Below are 21,194 nucleotides of genomic sequence, written 5' to 3'. Positions count from 1 at the left end.
CCATTTGGAAGTACCTGTAGCCCTTGCTGTGTGGTTTATGCTTTGCAAAAGCATGTAAGAGCTCTACCAGAGGATTGTGAAGATGTTAAGGAGTCTATACTTTTTATGTTGATAACTGTCTACAAAGTGTTAAGGACATCCCCACAGCAAAGGAGTTGGTTGGGAAGTTACGGACCAATTTGAGAGATGGAGGCTTTGAAATTTGACAGTGGGCAAGTAATGTTTCAGAGGTGGTGGAGGATCTGCCCAGCGACGCAAAATCCACCCACACTGAACTTTGGTTAAGTCAAGACTGTTCAGATCCTAGTGAAGGCATGCTGGGATTAATTTGGCACTGTGCCAGAGATACCCTCGGTTACAAACATCGTCCTGTTGCTTATGATTCTCTTACCTTGCGCAATGTTTATAGGGTCCTTGCAAGTCAGTATGACCCTATAGGGTTCCTTCTACCTTTTACCACTAGAGCCAAAGTCCTGCTTCAACAAATGTGGAGTAAAGGAAGACAATGGGATGATCCTGCACTACCTAAAGGTATTAAGAAGGCCTGGGTAGCATGGGAGAGTGAACTTCCTGCTATCACATCCATTGAACTACCAAGAACGTATGGTCCTGTTGATCTTGATGGAAATTCCCTTAGGAGGGAGTTGCATGTATTTTGTGACGCCTCAGAATTGGCTTATGGGTCAGTGGCCTACGTAAGGACTGTCAATCAGGAGAGTGAAGTTCTAGTCTCCTTTGTGATGGCCCGATCCAGAGTTGCACCTCGTAAGTCAATTTCTATACCTCGTCTAGAATTGTGTGCTGCCCTCACCAGGGTTCAATTGGCAAATCTGTTGCAGAGGGAACTTTGTTCTGCTCATTCAACAAACAATATTGTGGTCTGATTCAATGACAGTACTCAACTGGATTCGTTCGGACACTTGCCGCTATAAAGTATTTGTTGCAAATCGTATTACTGAAATCTTAGAGTACTCTGCTCCTGATCAATGGCGTCATGTTAATACCACTAGCAATCCAGCTGATGATATCACTAGGGGCAAGAATCTGACTGATCTAACCAAACCTAATCATTGGACTCGAGGCCCTTCTTTCCTTTATTCTGACCCTGATCAGTGGCAAAAATTCCCTGGTATGACTGGAGACTCTGATGCTACAGAGTTAAGGAAGACTCTGTTCTGTGGCCTGACTGATGTTGAAGATAACCTTGTGAATCTTGATGTTCAGCGATACAAGTCATGGAATGAGCTTGTTGAAGCTGTGGCTCTTTGCTGGACAAGGCTCAGTTTGAACTTCTCCTGTTGCGACAGGCTCAGAGGAAAGACTTTGCAGAGGAGTATGGTGCATTGCGAATTGGAAAAAAGTGTGTATGGTTTGGATTTTGTTTGTAATTCCTTTGATTATTTATCTTTATTTGGTAATCTTTAGCCTGACATACAAAACAAACAATAAACTTACATCTGTACACAGCCACAACACCATATGGAAGAATCCAGAGCAGTCAACAAGGAGTGAACTGATTGCTGCTCTAAAGCAACCCTTTTTAAAGTCCCTTAATTGGAGTCAGAATAGGGTGCAGCTGTCAAAAATGGGTGGAGCTACAATTACTATGTCATGGGTTTTTCAACAATTTGTTTAAGCTTCTCCTTTTCAATACCACACAAAAAAGGATTTTACTCGGAGTCTTGAATCCTCTACAGATTTTCTTTAATTTTTGTATTTCATTCATGGTATATTTTATATGGTTATGTACTATGAATACATTTTGCATTTCTTGATTCTGATATATTGTGGTGTTTAATTAAAGATCAACATAAATTACTAACCTATATAATACACAGAGTCCACTTGTTTGCATTTGCCTTAAACTCTGAAGTGCACTTTCAGCTGGAACAGAATATCAGAGCATCTTTTGATATCTGCTAACCTTTCCTGTGTGAAAGAACAAAAGGCTTTCTTCACTTATCAAAGTGAACTCTAATAAAAATCCTTTTTTTCTAGGAGCTTTTGAGCCTACTTCTTGTGCCAGGCTCAAATCCGAAGTCATATCTGGAGTATTTTTTGATAAACTTTAATAACCAGATGTGAGGTTCTGAGTATAACCTTTAAAATGTTCACAAAGCTGTTCGTTGTAAGTTTGCGTCACTCCTGTCAAAAAAGTTGTAGTTTTAGTGAACAGCTGTCAATCCATGTCATGGGGTTTAAGTGAAAGCCAGAGTCTTGTTTGCATTTAAACATTTACATAACTGTGTTTCTGCTGAAGTTAATTTTTGACTATGCACACTTTTGTTTCTTTTAAAACTGCAATACAGAAGCAGTTTCTAATTTGAACTCACATTTGGTAAAACACCTGTGGTAAAATATGAGGAACACAGTTCTCATTTTAATTTCAGTTTTAATAGTACCAACTTTGCTGGCTGACAAAGGTAGGAAGAACAGACTTTGTTAAATGTAATGGTATTTTACAGGCTTTATTTACACAGTGAAAAAAGGAAGGAGTAAGCCATTCATTTTGTTTGTTTAATATAGAATCTTTCACTGAGGATTTTTGTTAATAGTGTTAAAGTAAAACAGAATAGTAATTGAAATTTTGTTAAAGACAGGTTGAGAAAAATGAATAAATGTTCTATGAAAGAAAAATCAATAGAAAAATACAGCTATGTTGATTAATGTATTTATTTTGTGTTTTTGCTTATGCAGTTATTCTTTATAATATTGATATCTCTGCAGGCAAGAACTATGCCAAAGAAAATGTTTGCCAAGAGCTCAAAGCCATTGGAATCGAAAAGTTCAAAGAAATGTAAGTATAAATGTAATTTCTTTTCCCGGAGGATTAACACAGTTCTAAGTCTCAAACACAGTTCATGGATATAAATGCACTGCTTCTTTATATGTGCAAAATATTTGGATCTCAAGATGAAGTTTATTAAAGTTAGTTTTAAAAGGTTTTCAATTTCAGCTTAATTCCATATTATTATTTTTTTACATACACTATCCCTGTATTGTTTGATGCAATTAGTTGAGATTCTCTGAGCATGCTTTCATAACTTATTTTCACCTTTAATCCTCCCGCAGGGTCACTGTCCTCTACAGTCAAAAGTTCCCGAATGGCACATTCCAGGAGGTCAGCTGTGTGGCAGATGAAATGAGTAAGCTTGCAGAAAAATGCTGCAAAGATGATGCAAGTCCTGACTGCTATGATAAAGGAGTAAGTGCTTGTCCTCTATGATGAAAACATGTTTTATGGCTGAAAAGAATTAAGTAACAAGTCGAACTCATCCGAATGAATCCCATGTTTCAAATACAAATCCATTAGCTTATAGAGATAAAACTCTAAAGATTTTCACACAGTTCTCAACTTAAAATCATTTTATTAACTCTGGGTTTATTGAACATTTAAATTGAATGTTTGTGATTGTAAACGAGGGTTAGCACAGCTTTTAATGAAAACCTGCTGGAGAGAAAAAAGCAGTGTTAACTGTCAGCTTCATGTAGAGCAAAGGCACACAAAGACAAAGGTCATCTACACAAAAGTTTAATTAAATCCAAGAAGATGATAATCCATGAAGGCAACGGGAGCCCACAGCAAAACAACATCAAACACCAATACTGGACAAGAACTGAAAAGAACAGGGAGAACTTATACAAGAACTAAATGAGGGAACTAATCAGATAATAAACAAATGCAGGTGAACTGAATAAACGAATGAAAGGACGACAGAAACTAGGTCAAGTGAAACATCGTGAAACTATCCAGGGGCTGAGGAATCATTTAATTTATGCTGGCACACGCTGTAAAAGCATTTTTCCCCACTGACAAAAAACTAAACAAAAAAACGAACAAAAATAATTGTGTATTCTGACAAAATATTTATTTTAGGCAACATAAATTACAAGTATTTCATTATATTACAGGAGATGGTTTACCAGTAACATTTTTTTTAAGGAATTCTGAAAGGCATGAAATAGTGACAGGAAACATGTTAACTGCAGTTATTTGCCTTGGCTTTTGCATGTATCAGGAGTCTTAAATCAGACATAGTGGATGACATGCACAGATGGACACACAATTAATAAAGCAGGTGGAGAGCTCTGTTTGCCCAATCAATGAATAATGAAAATGCAAAAATGTGCAAAAGTCTGTTAACTGAATGGTGGACAGTATGACGTCTTGAAACCTGAATGTCCAGGATTAGTTGCTAACCCATGTGTGAAATGAAACGAGATAACCCAATAATTAAAATGGCCATATGTTATCATTTAAAGTTTGAGAAGCCCATGTTAAATGCATGCCAGTGGTTTTTAAATCTAAAGGTCAAGTTTATTTATATAGTACCTTAAAAGCAACATGTGATGACCAAGGTGCTGCACAGCCAAAATTTTTTTTAAAAATAAATAGATTTTAGACACAAAATTTAGGATATACAGGTGCATCTCAATAAATTAGAATGTTGTGGAAAAGTTCATTTCAGTAATTCAACTAAAATTGTGAAACTCGTGTATTAAATAAAGTCAATGCACACTTATCAAGTAGATGACAACTCATCACAATTAAAAGAACCAAAGACTTAAACTTCTTCAGGTGTGTGCACTGAATTTATTTAATACACACGTTTTACAATTTGAATTTAATTACTTAAACTTTTCCACAACATTCTAATTTATTGAGATGCACCTTTACACTTTGTATTGTGTCTGTTACTTCTGTGTTTTCGAAGACTTGAACTTAAAGCAGAACTGGAGCAGAATCACATGCTAGATTTAGCACAACATACCTTAAATAGACTCATGCCCCTTTTCTAATTACTTTAAATGTTCAGGAGAAAGTAAACTTAATTACATCGCTAACTCACGCAGCCTATCTTGTCTCAAGTCTTTCACCCTTGATGGTCTTCTCATCGATACGTTATGCTGTTTATTTGGCCTGACTGGATAAAGCTCTTCTTTCAAAATCTCTCAGACTCGGTTTTCATCATCAGCTATAGCTAAGCTCATTTCATAACATTTTCATGTGTCCCTGTCATCAAGATTCTTTTCATTCTGTAAGTACATCAGTGAATTGTTAGCCAGGCTATTGCAGTGGCTGTCAACGAAGAAGAAATAATCTATTTTTGGAGAAATCTAAAATTCTAGCTGGTATTAAAGCATGTTTAAATCTGAGCCATAGCACAGTTGCTAGCAATTGCTCCGACATATTGAGTTGTGGTACTTATGGGAGTTACGTGAGTTTAAATCTGCCTCATAGCATTTCCCGGTCTAATTGCTCCCTGCTTGTCCTTATTGATTATTGTCCTTTATCTTCAATATCCTAAGTGGCAAAATGCCACTTACTTGAAATGGTGAACCTGGAAACCATCATCTACAAAGGTGAGAATATATGAATTTCAATAGATACTATTTTGAGAATGAAATATAAATGTAATATAAAATGTGAATATAAAATAAAAAATGACCATGGATCAATGGAAGAAGGTGCCTGGACTGATGAATCACATTTTCTTTTAGATCAGGTAGACAAGGCAGTTATGCTCTGGGTAATGTTCTGCTGGGAAAACTTAGGTCCTTTTATTTGTGTGGATGTTACTTTAAAACATACCACCTACAGACTGTTGCAGATCACATATACCCCGTCATGGTAGCAGTGTTCCCTGATGGCAGTGGTCTCTTTCAGCAAGATAATACCACACTGTAAAAATTGTTCAGGACTGTTTGAAGAATATGACAAAGAGCTAATTTTTTGGTGCCAGATACAACAGGCAATGTATACATTAAACACTAATATGATGGGATACACAGTACGCATACCCAAGACCCTACAGAGGATAAGTGGTTTAGAGAATGAATTTCTGTAGTTTTACTGTTGCTTAGATGCAGGCTTTACTCAAAGAAAGAATCTTATGTAATTAATACAAATTCAACTCTCCTTTAATTTGTGCATGGGGATAATAAGATGTCTCCTGGCCGGAGGCAATTCCAGCTCAATTCCGGAAACGTTTCCATTGTCAGTTCCAGGCCCAATCCTCTGCACACTTCAATGCAAATTGATTACAGTGCATGTTAGTTGGTGTGGGTACATAGTTACTCGCTGCTCCATTTATTGTATCGTTCATCTCATTAAAAAATAATTACTTCAGCAGAATGTTCTCATCTGCTTCAACTTGCTGATTTCTCACATTGCATTTGCAATTCTAAATACAAGCACAGTTTCAATGGGCTTCAAACACTGCAGGCTTAAGCTTTACTGCACATATGATTTGATATGATACGATGATACGACATATGATATGATGATACCATTTCTGATCTATCTGATTGTCTCAATGCCATTAAAGGAACATGAAGCCATGCAAAATGAAACTATTAAATCGAAAATAAATAAAATATTACAATCAGACCTACACCAGAGAAACAATGATATATGGATTTGTAATTAAACACATTTCATTTTACACATATAGACAACGTTTTTCATTTTGTGAGTACTTTACTGTGGTGTTGTTTTGCCTTTGCTTTTGTGTTGTGTGCTTGCTTTTCATATACATTACCTTTTTTCCCAGGCTACAGAGATCTCTGAAAAGTCATGCGGAAAGAACTCTCCATTCCCTAAACATCCAGGCATCGAGCAGTGCTGCACACTTCAGGGGCAAGAGAGGAAACTTTGTCTGGCCTCACTACGGTACACTGCAGATGAGCTGGCATCCCTAACGGAGCCAACAAATGAAGAGATCTGCACCGAGTACACTAAAGACGAGAAGGACTTCACTGTCAGGTGAGATTTGTCTCACTTATCAAGTCCACGGTGCTTCGGGCTCATTATAGGAAATAAAAACAGAAGAAATTTATGTAACATTCTTGTTCACCTACTGGTCGCTTTCATTTCTCATTCTCTTTAGCATAAACACATTGCTACTACCCAAATCACTAAGTCTTCAGACATCCTCTATTTGAAAGGCTCTATCCAGCCTTTTTGGTATAACTTTGTAGAAATTGTAGCTATAAAAGAGTATATTAAAATATATTCCCTAAGGAAAAAACACAGTATACCTGTTCTAAGTCATAATGAAAAGCATCTTGTGCAAATTGGATCTGCAAATTTAGCATTTCCTTCCAAATACATTCATTAGTATGAAGTATCCCAATAAAATGAATTCAGAAAAAATCACTGGCTGTTTAATCTCTCTGAATGGTCATGGTTTTTTCAAAACTGTTTTCCCAGGTATAGCATGATTAGAGAAAGAAACTTATTTCCCATGTCATTCTAATGAATGATGATAACATCTCTTTGTTCTGAAAACTCTCTCCAGCTCTAGAGACAGAAACGCATTGCATCAAGAACCCGAAGCTTTCTTATTGTTCATCTGCTGTATTTCTTTTCAACAAAACGTTAGTCACAGGAAATTCTGAGACCAGTTTTTCCTTTTTTATCATATATAAATACAAATATTTGTATTGTAAATTGTTTATCTTGACAACCTATTGTATGCCAGTCATTTGTGAGCCGATAGTCTTGATGTCTTTCATAGATGTTTTTCTTCATCATTTTACTCTTAAAGGCGCCATTTTGGATATCAAACACTTTTCAGGATTCATATAGAGTTATCTTAGATTAAGTTTTTTTTAGCATATTGGTTACACTTTATTTTAAGGTGTCCTTGTTATTGTCACACACCTGGACTCATTTTGTGTGTTTTTGCCCCTGTGACCCAGTTTCTGTCTTCCGTGTGTGGTTTGATTAGTTCCCAGGTGTGTCTAGTCATTTCCGCATGTGTTCCATGTCCCTGTTAATTTAGTCATGCCATCCACCTGTGTTTCCCCATTATCCCTTGTATAAAAGCCTTGTCCTTTCAGTTCTGTTTTGTCGGGTCTACTCGTCTACTTGTCAACTTGTTACCTGTTACTTGCCACTTGCCACCTGTTATTTGCTACTTACCTTGCCTATGTTTGATTTAATAAATCCTTGTTTCGTTTATCCCTCGTCTCCGTGTTCCTTCCAGCAGCGTAAGCCGTGACAGAAGACCCGACCTAAAAAGTTAGAAACTGCGTGTTTTCCCTTCGTTTTGTTTTCCGTTTTTTCACAGTCTTTTTCTTTCCGTAGTGTGTAATGGATCCCACCCACTCCTGCCTCCTCCTCCGCTGTCGTCTGGCTGCCCCTCTGCTCGCCCTCAGCCTACCATCGGCCCGTTGACCCGTCGGCTCCACCATGGCTCCTAGCTCCTTCCTCTCTGCCGTGGCCCGGCAGTCCGCAGGCTCTGCCTGGCTCCCTCGTCCCTCCGGCTCCGCCTTGGTCTGGCGTCGTCCATCCTATGCCTCGGGACTCCACTCCTCCGGCTTCGCCTCATCCCTCCGTCCCTCCGGCTCCATCAGGCTCCTTCATCCCCTCGGCTACACCTCAGTCCTCGGTCACTCTGGCCTCACCGCGGCCTTCCGGATCCACATCGCCGCGTCAGTCACCAGAGCCATCAGTTCCGCCTAGGACCTCCGGCTCCTCCCCGTCACCCTGGCTCTTCGGCTCTCCGTCTCCACCTCGGGCTCCTCCTCCACTTGCTCCGTCGCCGTGGGTCGAGTCCCTGGAGTCGGTGACCATTCCTCCTCCATGGCTCCTTCCACCGTCGGCCCCACCTTGGGCCGTTATGGCTGTGGCCTGGGTCCTGCTGGGTACCTCCTGCTTCAGATCCTCCCTGGCTCCTCCCTCCATCATCTCCTCCCTGGCTCCTTCCTCTGTGGTCCCTGTCTGCTGGCCCCCTCCTGGGAGGCTGTCCTCCACCGGAACCTCCTCCCAAGTTCCCACCCACGCCTCCCTTTGTTGTTTCTACGGTGCGAGGACGCACCTACCGGGAGGGGGGAGTACTGTCACACACCTGGACTCATTTTGTGTGTTTTTGCCCCTGTGACCCAGTTTCTGTCTTCCGTGTGTGGTTTGATTAGTTCCCAGGTGTGTCTAGTCATTTCCGCATGTGTTCCATGTCCCTGTTAATTTAGTCATGCCATCCACCTGTGTTTCCCCATTATCCCTTGTATAAAAGCCTTGTCCTTTCAGTTCTGTTTTGTCGGGTCTACTCGTCTACTCGTCTACTCGTCTACTCGTTACCTGTTACTTGCCACTTGCCACCTGTTATTTGCTACTTACCTTGCCTATGTTTGATTTAATAAATCCTTGTTTCGTTTATCCCTCGGCTCCGTGTTCCTTCCAGCAGCGTAAGCCGTGACAGTTATAGTGTAATTGTATACATATTAATTATCATGTACTATGTATATCAAGGGTTTGGGTTATGGTTAATTGCATGTAATTATGCATGATTTATTTTTATTACTACAATAAGTACATGTAACCTGTAATAAGGGAAATGTAAAATACCTTGGGGTAGGCTACACATTTTTTCAAATGTGTGGAATAGTTTTACAATGGGTCTGAAAGCATTAACATAAAGCATAAAACATGAAGCAAAACCTAAGGCAAATGTTTGATGTTTGCTACCCGAGAGCTGTAAGTTTACACAATGAAGTTTCCATACACTGGTACCAAATCGGAGCCAGAGGAATTCATGAACCTGCAAATTCTGGTGGTGCTTTTAGTGAGACTTGGATATCTGTGAACTGTAATAACCTACAGCGTAGTTTCAAGTATGTTAGGTGTCTTCTTTCTCCATTGCTCTACTGGGAGTTAAATACCATGTGTAATTTATCCATGGAACTAGAAACAATATCACCTTATTTGTTGAAAATGCTTTGGGAAATCTCATCTCCTTTTTGCCTATGGACAGACATTTGGGCTTAATAGGCAGGTGGAAGTGATAATTGCTTGTTGGGCTGGTTTGCCTCAGGGGAGGCCTCTTGGTCAGAACTTTTATTCAAAGTCAATTTAAGTAATAATACAATATTTTCTTTAGACTTTAATGGCATGGAGAAGGCCTTCGTCCTGAAACAAATGAAGTAAATAAAAATATATATATATATATTGTCACTTCTTTCAAAGTGTTAATTGCTTTTTTGGCCATTATAGTCTCATCTGATTGTGGTTGAATTTGTAAGGAGATAAGTGCCTTTTGTTTATTCAATGAGGCAGATTTCTGTTTAGCAATAACTTTACATCAAAAGCTGGTTCAGTTGAGTTTAACAAAATGAACAAAACGTGTGCCCCTATACAGCCCCATTTGACAGGTTTAGGAACATTTAAGAGTTCAAAACACTGAAGAAATTTTCTAAACACAATTTCACTCAGAAAGTGATTGTAAATTTCATGAGTAATCACAAAAAAATGTCAAATACATTGAATTAATCATGACATTTCGAAGTAGAAATAGTATTTTAATTTAGTAAACATAATTGTAAATCCAATAATCTTTGTTTTATTTACAACTTTGAAAAAAAAATTTTTTAAAGCTGTTTAAAGCAGAAAGCTGATTTAAGCTTCATGAACAGCAGATGTTAGTCTGTCATCAGTAATTTTGTTTTGACAAACATCCACACAAATTGCTGAACCTGGTGTCTCACTTCTTTTCTTACCTTACTTCTCTACAAAGATCTGCATAATGAAGCTAACTCAGTTTAGTCGATTCATCCTTGTTCCCGTGTTTCCATGTTTCTTGTTGCCATGCCTTGCCTTGTTTTTGACTCTGGACTGTTTCTGGTTTTTGATTGTTTTGCTGCCTGCCCTGACCCTTTGCCTGTTTTGTGGTTTACTCAACACTCTTTGAATATAGCCTGCATCTGGATCCTCAACTCCATTGTCACCCCCCCCCCCCCCCCCCCCACGTTATAATGACAACAGTTTTTCATAATAAAAGAATAAAGAAGAATTAATAATTTAGATTTACATGCTTTTGATGTGTAAAAGACACACCCCCACCCATGCCTAAACATGAGGTTTATGTGCTATTTTAATAGGATTAAAACAAAGAAAAACATCTGGTGATTTGTAGTTACTAACAGAGGAACAGAATATCCTGTGACCTTCGTGACTCATGTCTGAGGGCTTTGATTTACCATGTTGATGTCATAAGTCATTATTTTCTCTCCCTCAGGTATGTGTACGAGTTTGCCCGGAGGCACAGAAACATCCCAGCAGGCTTTGTTCTAAATGCTACTCAGAACCATGTGAGAATGGCAGAGAGATGTTGCCGCCCTGCTGTCAAAATCACTTGTTTCCTTCATGAGGTAGAGTGAACCACACTTTTCTTATTACATTCATTGGAAACCCTAGGATGGCATGATCTTAGTGAGATGGGTGATGTTGGGTGAATGAATGGAATGCTGATTATGGCCTACTGCAAATCTGTTATATTTGATTACTTTGTCATTTGCAATCACATGCACACACACAGTAAGACACTGCAATACATTCCATCTATAATAGCTGTTCAGGTAAGACATCTTACAGGACTGTTATAATTAGATGTCACAGCTGAAGTAACTGACACTGAAATGACAACGAAAGCTGGTCGAAAAACAGCTATTTATAGATATTTGTTGTGGTGTCCAGAAATGGCTCAGACATGAAAAATGCATTTTCTGGTTAATTAGCACTAGCTGTTATATAAGGAAGACAGACTGTCACCTGTCTTTTACCTCAGACCCCCTAAAAACTGTCATCTGTGATTTACATTTATAACTGTGATTAAGATTTAAACTTGCAACCTCTTATACTTATGCAAGCAATAAGTCTCTAAATAAATAAACAAACCGCATATGAAATAAAATAGACAGCATTAGCTTATGCTTATATCGGGAGCCTGAAATCCTAGAACCAGCCCATTTAAAATAACAAATTAAATTAATATACCATGATATGCCTGTTGCAGTTTCCTACCTAAGTTTCCTTCCTCCTTGTCAAGGCACAGAGAGAATACGTTTAGGATGACTGGGGGCATCAACAATAAATGTAATTAGTTCAGATTCTAACGGCTCAATGTAGACCTAATTGTTTCTCGTCTGTTACATTTTTTTTAATAGTTTTTAAACCAATCTCTCTCAAATATAAAACAAAAAATATTAAACTCTTGTCAGCCTGTGAGTCTGGATTGTTGATCAGAATACTTTAGGCTATCAGCCAGTTAGGGATGGGACGATAACCGGTTTTATTGATAACCGTGATAAAATGTGCTGAAGGTTAGTAATATCGTTTAAAAATGAATTATCATTAAAACCGTGTTTGATTATCGCGGTTTTAATAACTCACTATTAAATCATGTCCAGCCAGCAACAGTCTGACGCAAGCGCAGCGCACAATGTTTTTTTTGTTTTTTTTCGAGAAGGAATGGCGAAAGTCAGTGACTTTTCTATGCTTCTACACTTTTCATTGTAAGGAAGGAAATGCCACAGAATTTAATCTTTCTTTAAATTAAGTGCATAGAGTTGCTTGTTTTATTAGTTGTTTGTTGATTATTAAATATAAAACTTGCTGAAATGTTTTCAGTGTGAGCATCAACTATTTTTGAACACTTTCATCTCGTTTCAACAAAACCGTGATAATATTGATAATCGTGATAATTTTAGTCACTATAATCGTGATATTAAATTTTCATACCGTCCCATCCCTACAGCCAGTATAAAGTGTATTTTGAAGCTGGTCTTTAGTGTAAGATGCTGATTTACCCACCAGGCTTGTTGTACATGATCTCATTAATAATGCTAGCTATTTGTATGTAAAGTGCAAGGCTAATGTATACTGACAAATTTAGTGACATAGAAATGTTTAAGTATACTTGTAGGATCAATAAATGTACTAATATACACAGTAACTTTAAATATAACTATACCAGAACTAACATGAAGACTAATTATTATTATTAATTTTTTTTCAGCAGGAATCCATTCATTAAACCAAAATACACGATTTTTACATAATAAGCTGTCTAATTGAAGCTGATGAATAATTACAAATAATGCACTTCCAAGAATAGGCCCTTATTGCTCTGTTGACTTAAAAACTACTTTTATAATTTTCTACATAGTCAGAAATGTCATTTATTCTTATTTTCCCCAGCAATGTTCAGTTCCAAGTCAAAATACATGCAATACATTCCATCTATAATAGCTGTTGTTCAGGTAAGACATCTTACAGGACTGTTATAATTAGATGTCACAGCTGAAGTAACTGACACTGAAATGACAACGAATGCTGGTCGAAAAAAAATCTAATTTTAGATATTTGTTGTGGTGTCCAGAAATGGCTCAGACATGAAAAATGCATTGTCTGGTTAATTAGCACTATATAAGTCACTGTTACATAAGGGAGACAGACTGTCACCTGTCTTTTACCTCAGACCCCCTAAAAAAATGAGTCAAGTCATTAAGAGATAGACAGTGTGCTTGTATTTTGGATAATGGGATATTGCACACATTTCCTGTAGCAGTGTAATTGTTCCCCTCTTTGTTTCTATTCTTATATGTATTGTCTGAAATGCACATAAGTACCATATGCTGCCATATAGAAGCTAAAAGGTGCTTTGCCATACTGTAATGGGACTAATAATCATCATTGTGTATTGTGTGTCTGCTTTTGGCATCAGTTTGCCTGAAGGCTCTTGCGCGGTCTACTGTGAGGAACAAAGTGGATTCCAAGATATTATTCTCAAAACAAAACCTTTGATGACAGACTCACATCTACTGATCATCTGCTGCCCACACTGCTTTAAAAAGCTACTGATTAAATTGCTTTATTTCAGTTGCTGTGGGGGAAGCATGTATTTTGTCTAGTTTTGTCTAGCAATTTTGAAAAAAGAGAGCAGAAAAATGAATTGGAATGAAATGATTTTGAGGAGAAGGGTGATTAATATAATGATATCTTTCAAATCAGTTCGAATCAGTTTCATTTATGTAGGGCGAAACCCTTATAATGATCAAAATTATGGTGATTATTTTGATCAATGGTGGTGGTGGATGTGAATTTATTAGTATAATATCTTTACAAATCCTGTCTGTTTACAGAAACTCCAGTTGCGAAGCTCTAACATTTTTCTGAGGTTTCTCTCCAATGTTTGCAACAACCAAGTAAATCTGAAATCCTTCAAATTTGGGTAAATATGCCATGACTCATCATGACAGATTCATCATACCATCATAGGAACAGTTTAGCAAAAATTCTGTTATCATCTACTCATCCTCATGCTGTTTCTAACTAGTACTGTTGTTATTTTTTTATTGAACACATCGATATTCATATATCTTTATTTTTATCTTTTCTAAAGAATCCTGTAGAGCCAGGGTTGTCAATTCCACAGTCTACAGGTTAAAGCTTTGATATACTGCACAAATTGAATTTTGATTGAAATAATTGGTCACTTTATTTTAAGGTGCCATTGTTACAGTGTAATTATACATATTTCTGTGTAATTGTACTGAGTAATATCAATTACTTTCAATGGGTTAAGAGTTTGGTCTGGGTTGTTGCATGTAATCATGCCTAATTTACTTTAATTATTACAGTGAGCACATGTCACGTGTAAGGACACTGACACTGTAAAATAAAGTGTAACCAAATAATTGATTCCAACCCATTTATATTCTACTAATTGTAAAACAATTGATGAACAAGAGACTTCGGGGAGGGGAACTAGGAAGCCAGTGTGCAGACATAAATTACAATTAGAAAGTTCAGTTTCAAATAGTTAACTGTTTAGTTTCCTATGGGCCAACATGAAATGTATAAAATACATACTATGCACTTACGTTGCCTTACATATGTAAATTATGTCATGTTTATAGGTTGTCTGCATATTATGGAAATCTCCTCGGGCTGTCCTTTGAAGAGGCATCAGCCCTGTCCAGCTGTTTCCACTCTGGGCTCGAAAAATGCTGTTTAAAGCCCCAACCTGAATGTATGATTGAAGAGGTGAGGAGAGCGGTCAGAGGAGGGGGTGAGCTGCCCAATACTGTGCTCAACAAATCACAATGAGCAGCACAAAGGTTCAAATCTCTCTTGGGACAATTCTTTTGACCAGTGTTCTTTCTGGCTGTGTAATTTCTTGTTCCACTTCAGAAGATATCTGATGATATGACAAACAAAAACAATGTGCTTATCCTTGGTAACTGATGAAAAACAATCCAACTACTGGAAGACATAATACTCACAGAATATTTTTTTTTTTACAGTGTTTCTGAATTTGGCTGTACCTTAATACCAATACCAGCAACCACATTATTCTTTTAATCAAAACTGCTGTTCCTATTCAGTTAAATTTTTATCATTATTATTTGTGCCATTTAGGGTGAATTATTTAAGTGGAGTGGTTTTATCAAAATATCAAGAGAAGGGACTGATGGGAGGTGATTATTCTAACTTTTAAAGATAAAAAGTACATGGGATTAAAATTTCGAAAGGTCTCCGATGTCATTTATTTTGCCATGAAAGTCATTAGAACAGCCTGATTAATTGCTCTTTTGTCTTCATAATAGCTAACAAGCTTTCAGAAAGTTCTCTGTGGTGAATCCAAACTGGATTCCTTGTCTGAGGATTTCCAGAAGTGCTGCAAGAAACCTGCCCTGGACACCCTGCTCTGCGTGGATGACTTGAAAAGGCAACCCCGTCAGTTTCCAGATGTAGCCAGTCCTGTTTCATCCAAGCTCTGTGAGGAAGCTCAACCACACGGGATTGACAGGTGCTCATTTAATATTCATCAAATATTTGGAGTTATGGAATCCGTCTGTTTAAAAGCGAAGGTCAACCGCAAAAGAGATTCTTGATGTTAGCCATGCAGCTCATTTCATTATTATGTGCAAAGATCAAGTGTTTTGTTGAAGGAAGACCTTGCAATCATATTTTGATCTGTCTTGCATAATGTGATGTAAATGCTAATGTGATGCTGAGTAATATAACTTGAATATTGTGCATTCACCATGACCCTCTATATATGGGAATAATCCCGGTCCCCACAAGAGCATTCTTCTTGATTTTGATCTTTAGCTAGTCTCTTAAAGCGCAAAAGTGCAAATAATCATGAATTATTCATAGTGTGGCTCTGAGTTTGTGGATATTGTCAAAATGTCTCTCTGAATGCTTTGAAATGAGTAAAAATAGCTTCAGATTTATGCTTAATTTGCATTATGATCAGCTACTGGAGCTCAGAATGCCTCTTGTGATCTATTTTCCACAGACAGATCAAAACACTTATCTATTTAGGCTGCAAGAAGCACCTGAAATCTAGTCTTAACTGTGCATCAGAATGAGTTCACTTTCTCGCCTGATCCTAAAATGAATTGATCTAGTTTTCAAAAGATAAAGATAGGTGGAGTTGATGTGGAGGAGACTTTTCTTATATATTTCCACAACTAATAGGATAAAAATACTTTCATGTTAAAACAGATCAGATTTATTTCAATTTGCTTTGCACACTTACAATCATTTTGCTGAGCACCAACCATTAGAACAGATTGCCCTCAAAGACTTATTTTTCTCCCATGATGGCCAGCTTCAATCGACTGTTCTCTGATCATGCCTTTCTCATTTAGTGAGAATGTAGCCAGAATGCACTGTGCATGCTGTGCTGAATGAGGCATATGAAGTTACTTGTGTGCCTGGGTGGACAAGAATGAATGAACTCTTGCTGAGGGGCAGACAGCCGTGCACAGAAGCCTATGTTTAATTTATCTTGAACTGTAATTAGATGAGCCACTCGACACAGAATTCGAACGTGTTCTAGTGAGTTCTGCTGAGTTTACCTCAGGCCCTTTGTTATTAAAGGTGACATTTTCACAGGGTTTCGGGGCGCTAATATCAGGTCAGTTGTAGTAGCTTCTGTGTGTATGCAAGTGTAATTAATGTGAGACAGGGTGCTCTGTCAAAAATTTGAGAGAAGTTTTCAAGTGAGTACAGAAGTTTCCATTAATATTAAAATAAAGGATACTTAAAAGCATACACACTCCCTGATTAAACTCTTATTCCTCGGTCATTACACTGCCCAACTCTACCCTCTAGTGGTGGAGTATACAACTTTAAATTCTTAATTTTGTATAAATACATTATTTTGAGCGTTACAGTGTGTGAAAGGAACTAATGCCACCAAAATTGTTTTAATAAAGTACAAAAACACAAACTATTATATTATAGTTTAACTATAATATAAAATGCATGCTAATTCTAAAGGATAGTATAATGTTTTGTAAAATGTGTTGGAATGAAGTCTGGTTAAATGTGTTAGTTGGGAACGGAAGACCAATTTAAACTGTGTGAGAAATAGTATTTGTGATCTAAAGACAGCATGTTGTCTGCAGTGCATACTACTCATTATTAGACCAAAAACATAGCAAATAATCCAAATACTAAACTGAAAATATTGATTTTGAATTGTTTTCCTTGATCTACCCAGTTAGGGTGATGCATAAACCTGAAAAGAAACATTTCAAATTCAATTCAGATTTGAAATTCAGCACTGTAATAAATATTGATATATAGATCTAAATAAAGATACATAGAACTACACTAGACAGAAACCTCTAATGGACGACAGTTTGAAAACACTTCGAGGTCTTGCAGCCTTCTGCTGGTGGGCGGAACATATCTGCTCATGGCCTGCCCTCAGAACTTGCATTTATAGTAGGGGCCACGAGAAAGGAATAATCTCATGATGTATGACACAGCAGGGGAATTACAAAATAGCATGGATCCAGAAGTCAATGTATAGAATGAAATCCAAAGCGTGTTTATATATATATATATATATATATATATATATATATATATATATGTGTGTGTGTGTGTGTGTGTGTGTTTCTAGATACTTGTTTCTAACTGGAGTGAATCATGCCTTCATTTCTCTCCCTGTGCTGACGACCATTCTCGATCGAATCAAGAACACAGTAACGGCCTGCTGCTCATCTGATAAGATCACAATGTGTTTAACAGAGCAGGTGAGATGACGCTATTCCTCCTGAGACTGACATGATCTACTAATCTCTGGTTCATGACAGGAGATCTTTGTTTCATTACAGGTAGATTTGAAACCACATGTTCTGTGCTCAGCAGCACGTTTTCGGTTCTTTGAAATTACACAACCAGGCCGTTCTTTAGATTTCAAGGGGGTTTTGTGTTTTGTGCTTGTGTTTTTTTTTTGTGCCAGTAAGATAGCTCAAACCCCTGCGGGGACTTATTGTGAGAGGCTGCGATCTCTTCGATGCATGTCTAGATCATCTGCAGCACAATGCCTCTCTGAGTGACTTCATTTTTGCTGTGAAGCCTCATATTGGTTTTCATAGTGGGATCGTATTGTTTGAAGCTCTCATCAGAGCTGAAATGTTATGCTGATGGTTGGCCAATTATACAAGATGAAATCGCACTGAGCTGAGGTAGACAGTATTGAATAAAGATGTTTGAGAAAAATAACCTAGATGAAATCCTATTTTAACGCTGGAACTGGAGCTCTATGAGAACTACTTTCTCCTGCTTGACAATGTCAGAATCTCACAGGTAACCTAATCTAAAGCATGTCACTGGCTGGTTAATTTAGTCTTTCAGTTTTCCCTCGCAGATCCTCCAATTATCTGCTCGCTCGCTGTTTTTCCACATACAGTAATTGGCAAAGTGCAAAGAGTTGCTGGTGAGAGCATCTAACTGAAGGGTGCAACTGCATCTGTATCCAGAGAATGAACGCACATCATTAGCACGCAAAAAATGAAGCTCAATCACCAATTGAGAGTGTGTTGGGAGATTTTAATTAATTTAGAACAACAGGGTGCTCTTTGTACTTGCTGGGTGCAATCCAAGCCCGAACTGTCATAACAACGACACGGTACTCTCATCTTCTCTCCCGCAGCAGGACTTTGAACATTGACAAGGAAAATACATAGTCATTTTTGATATTAAGGATTGGATTACTGGTCAAACTGTTCTTTCATTTTTCTTTTTTTCTTTCTCACTATCTCAACTTTGATTAAACAGGAGAGTAAATTGAAAAAGACTCAGGCACTTCTATCCAAGTTGGATGACACTTGCTCGCGGTACTTCAAACTGGACCTGCCTGTGTTCAAAACTCTGTAAGTCACAGTTAGACTAGAAAACAACATCGCCAGTACATGTGATTTAACAACAGAGCATTTGAAAGGAAGGAGCTGGTTGTAGATCAGGGGAACACTCTTCATCGTCAATGCTTTATTTCCTGCAGGATACAGAAGGAGGTGCAGGGGGAGGGAGGGGAGAAGCGGACACAAGCATGGCTGGACTTGGCCATGTCCTGCTGTTCGCAGCGCTCCCCGGCACAACTCTGTCAAAAGCTGGTGAGCACACACACTTATCATTGACTTTTGAAAAGTTTTAGCCATAGAACATTTTGCAGTGTAATAGTTGCAACAATTATTATTATAGATAGATAGACTTTAATACAGTTATTAAATCAGGTTTCATTCAAACTCATGTTTACTTTTTCAGACAGAGGATGTTATTAAATATGACGACAGCACTGTTTAAAGACTCTGAGCGCCAGCAATCACATTGGATGAAGAGATCTTCTAAATTCCCTCTCTAATAGTAAATGTCATCCCCCTCGCCATCTGAGATGTTTTATTCTCTTTAAATAAACTTCCCACTTACTTCAAAGAGTTAGTTTGTTGTTCTCTGTTCACTTTGCTCTTTTATCTCATGAGGCTTGTGGCATTTGCAGTGTGATTGTATTAGGCTTCTGTATGAATAACCTTTACCGTGAACTACAGCGTCTACGATAAGATGATTTCTGTTGTTACTATGGTGTTTCATCACACATTGGAAGACTCTTCAAGTTTGTATTTGCTCTCATGTATGTTTAAAAAAGTTTTTCTTAGCAAAGTGATTGAAAGGGAATGTGTGAACGAATGTGGTTTATTGTTGTGCTATAGTTGATTTGAATACATTTTAAGCTTAAAAAAAAGAAAAAAGGTGTACTTGTGAATAGAACTTAAGTTATTGTAGGTGCTGTGGAATTACCTGAGAAACTGAATTTATCTGCTTGTCAGGTTTAAGATAAGATACACAAGTTAAATTAAAATCACTTTGTGAAAGGTTTTAGATTCTCCATTATACATTTTATTGGCAGTCAGAAAAATCTAAAGCACTCTGTGGCAGGAAGTAAAACACAAAGCACCATCAGGATGACGTTCACGCGTATGAGTGACTATAAAGGTGAAATTCATGCTTTTTTAATACAAAACAATGCACACGAATGAATGAATGAATGTATTTATATAACTCTTTATTGTGATTTGATGTACACGCAAAGCGCTTCATGTGGTGGTGGTTGGGGGGGGGGGGGGGGGTTGGGTCTCTCCTCAACTATCACCAGTGTGCAGCATCCACTTGGATGATGTGATGGCTGCCACAGGACCACGGCTGCAGTGCACTCACCACACACCAGCTACAGCTGAAGAGGAGAGAGAGTCATAGAGCCAATCTATCTAGCTTAATGCTGAGGTGTTATGCATCAGTTTTAAATGTTTTTGATGGTGATGGTGAATGGGGGACTAGGTAATGAGTGTAAATTATCCACATAAATTATCTAGAATACATTTTTATAGGCCCTAAAACATGTTCTTCCTGTACTAAGATTTTAACATGATCAAAACAGAACAGACAGTCTATCTATAAACTTGTGCCTGTCTGCTACAGCTGTCTGGATCACGTCTAATGCAGCAGAACAAAAGAATGATGAAAGGCCAAGAAGATGTACTGAATTTCAGCTGGACAAAGGACCAGGACTCATAAAAACATCTAAATGGACTACGTTAGTTTAACTTAACTTGAAAAGAACTGAAAATTCTACGATATTTGAGTTTACCGGCTTTAAGCTATGGTTTTAACATGATTTTTATAGATAACATTCCATGACCACCTTTATCACAAATACTGTGTATTTGAACATGTACATGCATTTAATTTTAAAATGTATATAAAACAGAGAAGGTCTGAGTGTGAGCATTTGCTTTGGAATGTCTAAACTCTTAAAATACGCAGACATTCGTTTTCTCCCATATATTGAAAAGAAACTGGCAAATGTCTCATTATCCTGCATTTAGTTTGTCATGGGCAGCCTGACTGTTGCTGATGTAGAAAGTTTTTAATGTGCTTGAATAACTGACATCAAACATTTGAGGAAAAAAAAAATTCTCTCTTCTCACAAACATATTCCGTCCTCTTCCTAAAATATTTCTTTGGCTGGCAAATTGTAGCTTTCCTCTCAAGACCACTGAAATACTATTTGCACCTTTTTTTTTCTCCAAAAAATGTCCCAAAAAGAAAG

General features: G+C 37.7%; 1 protein-coding gene across 2 annotated transcripts; it reads left to right on the top strand.

The window, feature by feature from the left end:
- Positions 1–2,266: 2,266 nt before the first annotated feature.
- On the top strand, positions 2,267–19,522 carry LOC132139310 (vitamin D-binding protein-like). 2 transcript variants are annotated; one of them, XM_059547747.1, is made up of 12 exons: positions 2,267–2,423; positions 2,728–2,797; positions 3,073–3,205; positions 6,555–6,766; positions 11,019–11,151; positions 13,924–14,012; positions 14,701–14,827; positions 15,391–15,593; positions 17,709–17,841; positions 18,869–18,927; positions 19,092–19,203; positions 19,355–19,522. In XM_059547747.1, exons 1-12 carry the CDS (start codon positions 2,360–2,362, stop codon positions 19,391–19,393), a joined length of 1,374 nt encoding a protein of 457 aa, XP_059403730.1. In that variant the 5' UTR covers positions 2,267–2,359; the 3' UTR covers positions 19,394–19,522. The 2 variants fall into 2 exon arrangements, with proteins under 2 accessions (XP_059403730.1, XP_059403729.1); XM_059547746.1 differs by having other exon boundaries at positions 18,869–18,963.
- The last annotated feature ends 1,672 nt before the right edge of the window (positions 19,523–21,194 follow it).

Source organism: Carassius carassius, chromosome 4, assembly GCF_963082965.1.
Source record: "Carassius carassius chromosome 4, fCarCar2.1, whole genome shotgun sequence".
In the NCBI taxonomy this organism is placed as follows: Eukaryota; Metazoa; Chordata; class Actinopteri; order Cypriniformes; family Cyprinidae; genus Carassius; species Carassius carassius.
This window is presented reverse-complemented; position numbering and strand designations above follow the sequence as displayed.